The 11,524-nt window shown below is 34.4% G+C and overlaps 2 protein-coding genes across 3 annotated transcripts; one reads left to right on the plus strand and one right to left on the minus strand.

Moving 5' to 3' along the window:
- The first annotated feature begins 4,699 nt into the window (after positions 1 to 4,699).
- LOC114876588 lies at positions 4,700 to 7,246 on the plus strand. 2 transcript variants are annotated; one of them, XM_029188258.2, is made up of 6 exons: positions 4,700 to 5,501; positions 5,564 to 5,795; positions 5,881 to 5,931; positions 6,004 to 6,138; positions 6,206 to 6,422; positions 6,491 to 7,246. In XM_029188258.2, exons 2-6 carry the CDS (start codon positions 5,668 to 5,670, stop codon positions 7,034 to 7,036), a joined length of 1,077 nt encoding a protein of 358 aa, XP_029044091.2. In that variant the 5' UTR covers positions 4,700 to 5,501; positions 5,564 to 5,667; the 3' UTR covers positions 7,037 to 7,246. The 2 variants fall into 2 exon arrangements, with proteins under 2 accessions (XP_029044091.2, XP_029044092.2); XM_029188259.2 differs by having other exon boundaries at positions 4,700 to 5,795.
- A 322-nt stretch (positions 7,247 to 7,568) lies between these two features.
- LOC114876589 (protein transport protein SFT2) lies at positions 7,569 to 8,583 on the minus strand. Its single transcript, XM_029188260.2, has 3 exons — positions 8,190 to 8,583; positions 7,946 to 8,097; positions 7,569 to 7,879 (listed from the first exon to the last, which is right to left on the minus strand). The coding sequence occupies exons 1-3, from the start codon at positions 8,379 to 8,381 to the stop codon at positions 7,609 to 7,611; spliced, it is 615 nt and encodes a 204-aa protein (XP_029044093.1). The 5' UTR covers positions 8,382 to 8,583; the 3' UTR covers positions 7,569 to 7,608.
- Between the last annotated feature and the right edge of the window lie 2,941 nt (positions 8,584 to 11,524).

Raw genomic sequence — 11,524 nt, forward strand, 5'->3', positions numbered from 1 at the left:
AGTATTTGCTCTTCAAGCATTGTATAAAGTTCCCTTTTCGAACTTGAAATTCATTCTGTCACGTTCACGGTTCTCGACCTCACGAACTCTGTCTCATAATCATTTATCCACCTGCATACCTTTGTGTAGTAAAATATTACCCCGTTAGATATTAATGTACCATACATGTTTCTAGATTAGGATTTTCTATTTTAATTAGTGTTGCGAAAAATTTCCAACGCGAAAGTAAATATGACTATACACTGACTAGTATTCGGTGGGAATCCTTTTGGTTTTTATGTGATAAAATTAGTTACAAGGATTCCGCGGCATAAGACCGTGAACACCACCTCATGGGAGATAAAACCATGCATTACTAGGCCTTTGCAGGCACAGCCATAGAGTACGGGACATTTAAGTATGTCGCACTCCATACGCTAAGCTGTCTTAAAGTCCTTTTGCCTATACTATTAGCGTCCACCACTCGGACACGTTGGATGCAACGTGTTCGATGGGTGGGTAGCGCTATTAGCGAAGGGGTGCATCCTGCCTTAATGGCCAAGTGCCATTGCGGCCAGGTGCCTTAAACAGGCGGGATGGGTGGTATGTAGCGTCTGGCGTATGAACTAGGGGGCCTAAGAACCTTCGTTGCCAGCTGATATTAGCAGTGGACGCATGTGGAGTCATATTTGCTTAATTTTGCTTTTCAATATTTGCTCTTCAAGCATAATTTAAAGCTCCCCTTTAGTCATGTTGCTAGATCAGTATTTTCTATTTTAATTAGTGTTGCGAAAAATAACGCGAGAGTAAATATGACGATGCACTTACGAGTATAGGGTGGGGGAATCCTTTTGGTTTTTGAACTCAATGTTTTATTTAATTAATCAAAGTAGTTACAAGGATTCCGCGGCATAAGACCGTGAAACCATCTCATGGGAGATAAAACCATGCATTACTAGGCCTTTTCAGGCGCAGCTTTAGAATGTGGCGCACGACCATATGTTACATATTGTAAACTGCAGCCTTTTGTCTATACTATGGGCGTCCGTCAATCTGACACGTTGGATGCAACGTGTTGGACGGGCGGGTAGCGCTCTTAGCGAAGGGGTGCATCCTATCCTAGGCGGGGTGGGTGGTGGTAGCGTCGAACGCAAGTTCAGGGGGCCTAAGAACCTCCGTTGCCAGCCCTATATTAGAAGTGCACCATGTTAGCGTCATACTTGCTCTATTTTGCTTTTCAGTATTTGCTCTTCAAGCATTGTAGAAAGCTCTTCGTTCATACTTCAATTTCATTCTGTCACGTTCACGGTTCTCGATCCTGAACACTCATCATTCACACTTCAGCTTCACGAACTCTATCACATAATCATTTATCCACCCGCATACCCCGGTATAGTGAAATATTAGCCCGTTCGATGTTTATGTACTAGTCATGTTTTTAGATCAGGATTTTCTATTTTAATTAGTGTTGCGAAAAATTTCCAACGCGAGAGTAAATATGACAATGCACTGACTAGTATTCGGTGGGAATCCTTTTGGTTTTTAAACTCAATCCAATATTTTATTTATTTAATCAAATTAGTTACAAGGATTCCGCGGCATAAGACCGTGAAACACCATCTCATGGGAGACAAACCCATGCATTACTAGGCCTTTGCAGGCGCAGCTTTAGAATACGGAACATATGAAAATATGTTACCATATTCTAAACTGTAGTCCTTTTGTCTATACTAGGGGCGTCCGTCAATCTGACACCGTTGGATGCAACGTGTTGGACGGGCGGGTAGCGCTCTTAGCGAAGGGGTGCATACTGTCCTGGCGTTACGACGTCCAGGCGGGGTGGGTGGTATGTAGCGTCGAGCGCAAGTTCAGGGGGCCTAAGAACCTCCGTTGCCAGCTGATATTAGCAGTGCACCATGTTTTACGTCATAGTTGCTCAATTTTACTTTTCTGTATTTGCTCTTCAAGCTTTAAATTTGCAAAGTCGAGTCACTTTTATTAAAATAGTCTAGTAAAAACGTTTATTTCATCGCTATCTTCTCCATTCGCTCTCGTCTTCGACTTACCTCACACCGCGTTACGCATATCTTTTTACCCCCAATCACTCTGTCTTTCTTTCGCGGTCATCCTCCAAGCTATCCGACTATATACTCCACCCCCCTGGGGGGTCCAGCCCATATATTAAATCGGAGCCGTGAAATTTCGCCAATATTCTTACTTTTAATAAAGTTAGAATATCATCTTTAGTTTTTACTAATCATACGTTTTAGCTTAGGCATTTCAGCACACATGAAGAAAACTGGTAGGTGCAAATACCTTGGCCTTGTTCATTTTTATGCCCAAAGCTCATTCGGGTACTTAGATGTACTCGCGTGGGTGGAGGGCGGTGGACAAGGTTTAGTTTTAAGTGTAATACATTTTGGCGACTGACAAAAGTAGTGAACCAATAGTGAACCACGATACAAGTTCCACATGTGTGTGTGTGGTTAGGATGTGGGATTTGTATCGTTTATTAACAATCTTAACTTACTATAACATTACAAAATACTTATCAAGAATAAATTGAAAAATTTTTACATTAGATAATTCAATAGAATACGATAATGAAATGTATTACTTTAGCATAATGTTCACTATTATTTGTCAGTCGATTTCAGCAAAAAGGTATGATTTTATTAGAGTGTGAAAGTTGAATTGAACTCGGGTGTCGGAGGCGTCCCGGGACGTTCTCCCTAGGTGTAGGCATTTTTGCACCCGGGTGGTTGTATGAGAACCGTGGAGTGAATTTTTGTGAGAATGATTTTTGCCCTTTTTTAAATATAGCGATAGGCAGGCAGGTAGTTTACTTCTGGTGTGATTGAGTTTAGTTTATAAGTAGGCAGGGCCAGAGCAAGCTTTCATGTTTCTCTTCGTATTCTCCTCTAATACGTGAGAAGCTTGTATCTGGGGTTGGGAAACCAAAAATCAAGAGAAAAGATGAAAATGCAATTTAATTAATTTATCAATTAATTAATTTAGCATTCTCTCTTGATTTTTTCAAGGCCAAGCCTTATTAGTTTGTAAGTCGTAGTCGTGGTACTAGACCCGATTACAAAAATGAAGTATTAAAGTGAAAGTGCAGTGAAGTGAAGTGAAATTAAAAAGTGTTTGTGCTTGGACATTTGCAAAAATTGTGCAGGTATGCGAGTAGCGATTCTAGGGATCGTTGCTCGTTTACGTGTTACGTTTTTACAAATGTCTGAGCAAACGTAAAATTTTCGCGAGTGATTTTTGTGAGGCTATTGCCGAAGAAAGAAGAGGCTATATGCTGAAGAGCCCCGGCAAAATTTGCCCAGAAGAGGGGAACTACTAATGGCTCTCCATCTTCGGATGGACAGTCATTCTGTCACTATGCTCGCTAATTTGTTTTTTCATTTTTTAGTTTTTTTTTTGTATGATCCTTTTGCACATATCGTCGAGAATATATTAAATTCGAAATTTTACGAGTTCAACAGCCAGCTCGTTGAATGGTCAACTCGCGTTTTTATTTCCCCGTATTTCCTTTTTCTTTATTACTTTATTGATATACATTATTCTTTTCTTCTTGATTTTGCACATAAATTATATCTTGTATTTTCATTTTACATCTGCTTAAATTCTCATTTTATTGTATATTTCTGAGATTGCAATGGTAGTTATGTATTCTGGTCTCGGATTTTACTATTTCAATTGTAATCGAAATTATAATGTTAATTATATTTTCTGTTTCACCATTTTATTATTGAAATTTTTATTTAAATTCTAATCCCAATAATTATGTTTTCTATTACAGCATTTTATTGTTAAATTATTATTATTTTCTCATTTGTTTCTGATATTAGGATGTTAATTTTATTTTCTATTTCAAAATTGTATTGTTTAAATTTTTATTTTATGTTGTCTTATATTGAATGGTTTCACGTTATTGTATATCTAATCCTAATAATTATGTTTTCCGTTACAGCATTTTATTGTTAAATTATTATTATTTTCTCAATTGTTTCTGATATTAGGATGTTAATTCTATTTTCTATTTCAGGATTGTATTGTTTAAATTTTTATTTTATGTTGTCTTATATTGAATGGTTTCACGTTATTATATATCTAATCCTAATAATTATGTTTTCCGTTACAGCATTTTATTGTTAAATTATTATTATTTTCTCAATTGTTTCTGATATTAGGATGTTAATTTTATTTTCTATTTCAAAATTGTATTGTTTAAATTTTTATTTTATGTTGTCTTATATTGAATGGTTTCACGTTATTGTATATCTAATCCTAATAATTATGTTTTCCGTTACAGCATTTTATTGTTAAATTATTATTATTTTCTCAATTGTTTCTGATATTAGGATGTTAATTTTATTTTCTATTTCAAGATTGTATTGTTTAAATTTTTATTTTATGTTGTCTTATATTGAATGGTTTCACGTTATTGTATATCTAATCCTAATAATTATGTTTTCCGTTACAGCATTTTATTGTTAAATTATTATTATTTTCTGAATTTTTTCTGATATTAGGATGTTAATTTTATTTTCTATTTCAAGATTGTATTGTTTAAATTTTTATTTTATGTTGTATGTTTTGAATGGTTTCACGTTCTTATGATTTTAGGGTGGGTCACTAACGTAGCCACCTCCATGTGGTGTGACCTGGTAATTGATATCGTTTTCTAAAGATAACTTTTAGAAAGTGATATCAAGCTAAGAGCTACGATAAAAAGATTTATATATTTTTTAATTGGGAAATAATAGTTTAAATTCAGAAAAGTATTTTCGGGATTGCAATATTACCATATAGAACGTATAACTATAGTAATTTTATAGTTCCTGAAAAAGGAACTTGTATGATTTTTGACTAATTACAAATGACTAATTACCTCCTTCTTTTCCAAGTCGGTTAAAAATAAAATAAAAAGAAAATCACAAAATATGGAATTTAGAAAGAACGAAGTTGTTTGATACGCAATGGTAGAAAGAAATCAACCCTAGCGAAGATATTTCAAGCAGCGACGTTGTACATTGGAAAGGCCATGACTTTATCCATGACTCTGGTCAGGCGCCAGATCTCGCCCTTGTCCACAGAACACATAATTTCTGCTTTTCATTTGATAGAAATTCGCTACGTTGACTAACAAATATTTTTCTTCTAACAATTTTCGAGAGGAATTCATTATTGAATGAAAGTAAAAATTTGCATAAATGGTGGGTGGATGGGATGAGGTAGGGCGGGTCTCCAACCGCAGCAACTTGCTCGTGGTGAGACCTGGGTAATCGTTATTATTTGATGACTAATTAACAACTGTATCATTATTTCTATGGTACATTTATTAATTATGCAGCAAATAATACGAGCGAATTGGCTACGAAATTTATGCTTTTTCTTTTCTCTTTAATCTCTGTTATATATTTTTCAGGAACTATGCCTTTCAGATTCTGAAGTGTATCACATTGCAACTACAATTTTACGGAAAGAAAATTAATAATAATGAATGCATGGTCAGTATTGTTTAATTATGTACTTATACATATAGCTATCGTAACATACACGTGTCATTTAGGTATAGCATGCGATAATTGAGGCGTGTTCGGCCTGTTTTACCGACACGAAATTCAAAGTTCGGCCATTCATCTGTCTCATGGAAAACGTAACCTCTACTAACGAATGAAGTATAATTTAATCATGAGTACGCCGGTATTGACAAAACAGCAGCAAAAACATTCTCTGTCAGCGAAAAAAGCGCCAAATAAAGGACTGCGAAATGTCTTAGCTCAACCACAGGATAGTTACTGGTACAGTACATATTATTTTTCACACGTTATTGTGTTTATGTAGTTTAATCAATGGTTATATTTTCTAATACATTATATATTTTAGGCCGATCGTAAGTGCAGATAAATGTAAAGTCTTGGAAGACCTTCTAAAGAAGTAAGTTTTAGAGAAGGCATTGGATGGTAAACATTACTAGTATGTAATACATTTTTATATTGACTCTTATAGATTAATGCCGGTAATTAAACGCCCTTCTCATTCAATCCCATGGTCACAACTAAGGCACATGAAAAAAGAAGAACGTGCACAAGCAAAAAAGGAGGCAATTTCAAAAGTGGAAAATGTCCCAGACCCAAAGATAGGGTAACTATCTTGGTAACTGATACATGTTATTTTAATTTACAAGCATTCATATTATTTGTATTTTTAGAAATTCTGTTGTTTTGGGTATTAATGCAATTACAAGGGCTTTAGAGAAAAATGATATTTGTTGTGTCCTAATGGATGCAAGTATAGAACCACCACTTTTAATAAGGCATATTATTCAGATGGCACAAAATAATAAAATACCACTCTTGCTATTACCTGAGTTGAAAACTATTACATTGAATACCATAGGATTTGCATCTGCTGCATGTGCACCAAAGGTATAATAATTTAGATACTTAAATAATGTCATGTTAATTTTACATCGATCTTTTGATTTTAATTTCAGAATATTGTGAAGGAATCACAAGATCATTATTTTTATCCATTGCATCAGATGATACATGATATTTTTAAGGATGTATCTTTACCAAAAAAGACATTTAAATTATTTGAACAACTAAGCTGTTCTGAAGAATCAGAGTCGTATGAAACAGACGACATGAGTACCGAACCTGAGTCACAGCTTGAACCGTCAGAATCAAATAAATTTACATTATCTACCGATGTATATATGTATAGATCTTCGCGTAATGAAAGAGCGTTTGTTCCACCTACTGCAATAGAAACTCCTACAAGTGAATCTGTTACAAAAGCAATAGATTCAAATGATTTCATTGCAGTGAGTGGTAATGATGATGAGTATACACATGTTAAGAAACATTCAAGATATATAAATATCCGCAAAGACAAAAATTGGAAACAACGAAAACAGCAGACGAAAGTTAATGACGGCGAAAATGTTACCTATTTTCCATTGAAAGTGAAACGGATACAAGGTAATCCCAATCGTGTAAAAGCTACGAAAGTATCGAAACAAAAGAAAAAAAGTTAGCGATTATCGATAGGTACGGTTTCGATCTGTTATAATATTGTAATTATTGTTAAAGTTATGTATTATAATATTTAATTAATGATAAAACGAAATCTACTCGACACATCGATACTCGAGTCTGATATTCTTTTTTAAAAATAGTTGAGATGCTGATAATTATTGGCTTATTTCGTATAGTTAATAAATATGAGGAAAACTTTTTATTATACAGTTACAGTAAATACTAAATGTGTAATACAATGTATAGAAATAATAAATATGTATTTTTTTACAAATATAAATACAATATATACAAAGATTGTACCTATGACATAACTTCATTTAGAGTACTTTGGACCTCTTACTTTTTAAAAACTGTTTTAAAATAAAAATTGTTATATACATTGCAAAAAGTTTGATTATTTAGTAGAAAAGTCAGTCTTTTTACATATTGGTAAGAAATCCATATAAGTACCATGTGTCATTTATTATTATATATCTGTATATTTAATCCATGGAAATCTTATAAAATATAAAAATTAAATATACAGTATTGATTTCATATATATGTATTTGATGACTAAATATTTATATCATACAGGCAACGTAGAATTAACTGAAGATTTGAACATTCTTGTAAAGAACATTAGACCTTTAGTTCCACCAGGTATATGACTTACCAAGAATGACAACATGGCTATTAATTGTAAAACAGCACAAAGTACTGTTAATGGGGTAGACTGTAAATGTAGAGCAAAATAAAGTGTTCCTATCAGTGTCACTAAATATGACATACTAAAACATCTTCTTTCAGCAGTGAATAATGATTTTAGGTAACTTAACGGACCCAGGAGGAAGCAAAAGCTATAAGAACATGTTTAATATTTAATGTTTTATTTATAAAAATTACTTTCATACACAAAAACTTACCTAGCCAAAAAGAAAGCACTTCCTAATGTATACAGGAGTGCAAACTTTCTTGCTTTAAGTAGTAAAACTGGAATATAAACTGCAGATAGACAGAAACAAAGTATACCCAAGGAAAAACATACAACAAATGCTATTAGCCTCTGAATTCTTGTCTGTTAAAAAAAAAGATAAAAATCATTTAAGTGTGTTATTTTAGAAGCTTTAATTTCTTTAAAACATATCGGTTATGTTACAAACTACCTACCATAGTCGGACAACATTCTTTTTGTGCTCCTTGTATCCATCCTGCATCTTCTTTATCTTCATTTCCACTTCTTCCGAACCATTTTCCAATGTTCGCTGTTGGTATCGCTACCGAAGGTACAGTAATTTTAAACTGTTTCTCATTTTTACTACTAAGAAGATACTCATTCAATTCTTTGTTAAGATCAGCCATTTTGACACGTCCGCATATTTTATGCTTACACGAATAATAGCAAACAAAAATCCATATAGACAATTATTCTTATTTAATTAAACTTTCTAAAGTCAGATGCATCTGACGTTATATTCGCACGCAAAACATTATGCACAGCAGTAACTACAAATACAAGAAAACGGACATGCCTTAGTTCTTGAAGGATCATAATTTTGGGGTCTCTAATACCCAAGGATAAAATAAATTCGGTATGCAGATAACACTGCCACCGGCGCAGGGGTCCCAGACACCCCATGATAGAATCAGTTCGGTATGTACAGAATGCCATTAATGCTTTAACGCGCAGCCGAGTCAGTTTATTCGCGACCAAGGTCGAGTGCAGTTAGCAGTTGACATTTTCGTGGTTGAGTGTTGTTTTTATTAATAACAAGACCGAAAAATTATTAGAATAATTATTTGACAAATTTATATTTTGAGAAGACCGCCTTGAATGAAGTATTTTTAAATGTCGGCCACTACGCCATCTATACAAAAGCGGCGGAAACTACTCAACAAATTACCGACTTATCGACTGAACTTCCGACAGTCGGTAATCGATCCTTCGGCAGTCGGTAAGTTAACGAATAGTTTGCGCCGCTTTTGTATAGATGGCGCAATGGCCGATGGCTGGGGGTGTTAGGGACCCCGAAGCACGGGTGATGCTCTTTGCAACCTTAAAGAAACCCATATGTAAAACTAAATTATAATGTAAAATCTATTTAAAAATACCCTGAAACCCTTAAAGTTGACATCAATAAAAAAATTTTTTATATTCGTTGGCTTTGTATTATATTTAATGTGTTAGTGACTGATTTCTTCTATTATCGATTTTCCAAGTTTTCCAGTCTCTGATGGTTAAAGAATAAAGTGTAGTGCAGTAGCTATTTTCTAATATGTATATATTTTGTAAGCATTTCATCTGTAATTAATTATTTATTGGCATTTCAAGGACAATCACGCGATCCAAACCGACGCGTGGTAAGAATCTTTTAATTTGTATATTTTATTGATTAAAGAATAAAGTATGATATTATAACATCTTCTACGTTTGTATTTTCTAACCATTTGCTTAAAAATAAGCAACCCACGTAAAAAGGTAAAGAAATAAACAACTTAAATAGATATAACAATAATTTTATTAATAAACAATTGTAAAATATAAAAATAAATGGTAGGTATAATCTTGCAATTACTATTTCGCCATTTGTTTGGTTTGTAGGTCTTATCCATCGCTATCCTGCATTCACTAATTCGCGATTTATTTGATTATCTAGGTCTTATATTTCGTTAGATGCGCTCGTACCCATCAGTATTCCGAACAAGGGAGTTTCACGATTTGTTCGTTTTTCGTTCTTATATTTCGCTAGGTGCAGGTCCTTCGGGGTCCTTGGCACCCCAAGATGATACTTCGGTATTCAGACAGATTCACCGATGCTTCGGGGTCCCTAACACCCCAAGATGATATCATCTCGGTATGCAGACAGGTTCAGCGGTGCTTCGGGGTCCCAGATACCCCAAGATGATATGTCGGTATGCAGACAGCCCAGCGATGCTTCGGGGTCCCTGTCACCCCACAATGATATCAGGTCGGTATACGGAGGGCGTCATTGGCGCAGCGGAGTCCCTGTATTTTTTACGATATAATAAAATTACTTTATAAAATATGCTGAACTGTTTTGTTTTTATTATATTATTTTAACATATACCTATGTTTTGTATTTCTTTTATTTTGACGTCGCAGAATATGAATAAAAGTTTGTTCTTATTTAGGTTATAGATTATTTATTTATACGAATACTTTGACAAATACATTATTGTATATACAGGCAACTCAGTTTGATGAGGATAATAGTATTTAATATATTGCATTTAGTAAAATTTAACTTGTTATTGGGTTACGCCGAGGCGCAAGTTAAATACTTGATACAGGCGATTCAAACCCTCGTTGCGGCACTGTATGTATACCCTGATTTTATTTTCTACGTTCATTTAATTTGCTGTATTTTTCTTCTTAGCTTACTAAATAAACTCATCAGAAGGAAGAATGTGTTAATTTTATTACTCCTGTGTGCATCTTTTACATCCCTGATTCCTTTACATCTCTGCAACCCTTACACCCCAGATTCCTTTACATCTTTGCACTTCTTACATCCCTGTATTATCTACATCCCTGCATCCCTTACATTCCTGCAATCTTTTCATCTCTACATTTTTTTCATCCCTACATTTTTTGCATCCCTACATTCTTTTCATACCTACATTCTTTTAATCTCCTTATCCCTTACATCCCAGCATCCTCACATCTCTACATCCTCTACATCTCCACATCCCTTCATTCCCCACATCTCTACATCTCTTAATTCCTTACATCCCTTCATTCCTTACATCTCTACATCCCCTACATCTCTGTAGCTCTTACATCACTTCATCCCTTACATACCTGCATTCGTTTTACCCCTACATTCTTTTCATCCCTTCATCACTTACATCCCTGCATCCCTTACATCCATGTATCCCTTACATCCCAGCATCCCTTACATTCCTGCAACCCTTATAATAAATACATTATAAATATAATAAATATATTATAAAAACTGGTTCAAATAAAGGTAAGTAAAGGTAAGTAAAGGTAAGTAATTATTGAATTTTTACATTTTGAATGTTTGAATTTTCAATTTTTGGCCCTCTAGCGGCAAAAATGTGAACTAGAATTTCGACCTCTGATCAGCGCCATCTGGTTTCAGAAAAAGGAACTAAATTTTGCAAAAATTTTGGCCCTCTAGCGGCAAAAATGCGAACTAAAATTTCGACCTCTGATCAGCGCCATCTGGTTTCAGAAAAAGGAACTAAATTTTGCAAAAATTTTGGCCCTCTAGCGGCAAAAATGTGAACTAAAATTTCGACCTCTGATCAGCGCCATCTGGTTTCAGAAAAAGGAACTAAATTATGCTCCAATTTTGGCCCTCTAGCGGCAAAAATGTGAACTAAAATTTCGACCTCTGATCAGCGCCATCTGGTTTCAGAAAAAGGAACTAAATTTTGCAAAAATTTTGGCCCTCTAGCGGCAAAAATGTGAACTAAAATTTCGACCTCTGATCAGCGCCATCTGGTTTCAGAAAAAG

The sequence above is a fragment of the Osmia bicornis genome, chromosome 12 (genome assembly GCF_907164935.1).
Source record: "Osmia bicornis bicornis chromosome 12, iOsmBic2.1, whole genome shotgun sequence".
NCBI classification, from domain to species: domain Eukaryota; kingdom Metazoa; phylum Arthropoda; class Insecta; order Hymenoptera; family Megachilidae; genus Osmia; species Osmia bicornis.

Excerpts from the sequence above, each read along its gene's own strand:
- LOC114876588 (XM_029188259.2), top strand. The coding sequence starts at position 5,668 with ATGAAGTATAATTTAATCATGAGTACGCCGGTATTGACAAAACAGCAG. Across the intron at positions 5,932-6,003 it reads TTGGAAGACCTTCTAAAGAA|ATTAATGCCGGTAATTAAAC; the intron begins GTAAGTTTTAGA and ends TGACTCTTATAG. Across the intron at positions 6,139-6,205 it reads GTCCCAGACCCAAAGATAGG|AAATTCTGTTGTTTTGGGTA; the intron begins GTAACTATCTTG and ends TTGTATTTTTAG.
- LOC114876589 (XM_029188260.2), bottom strand. The coding sequence starts at position 8,381 with ATGGCTGATCTTAACAAAGAATTGAATGAGTATCTTCTTAGTAGTAAA. Across the intron at positions 8,098-8,189 it reads AAGAATGTTGTCCGACTATG|ACAAGAATTCAGAGGCTAAT; the intron begins GTAGGTAGTTTG and ends TTTTTTTAACAG. Across the intron at positions 7,880-7,945 it reads AGTGCTTTCTTTTTGGCTAG|CTTTTGCTTCCTCCTGGGTC; the intron begins GTAAGTTTTTGT and ends ATGTTCTTATAG.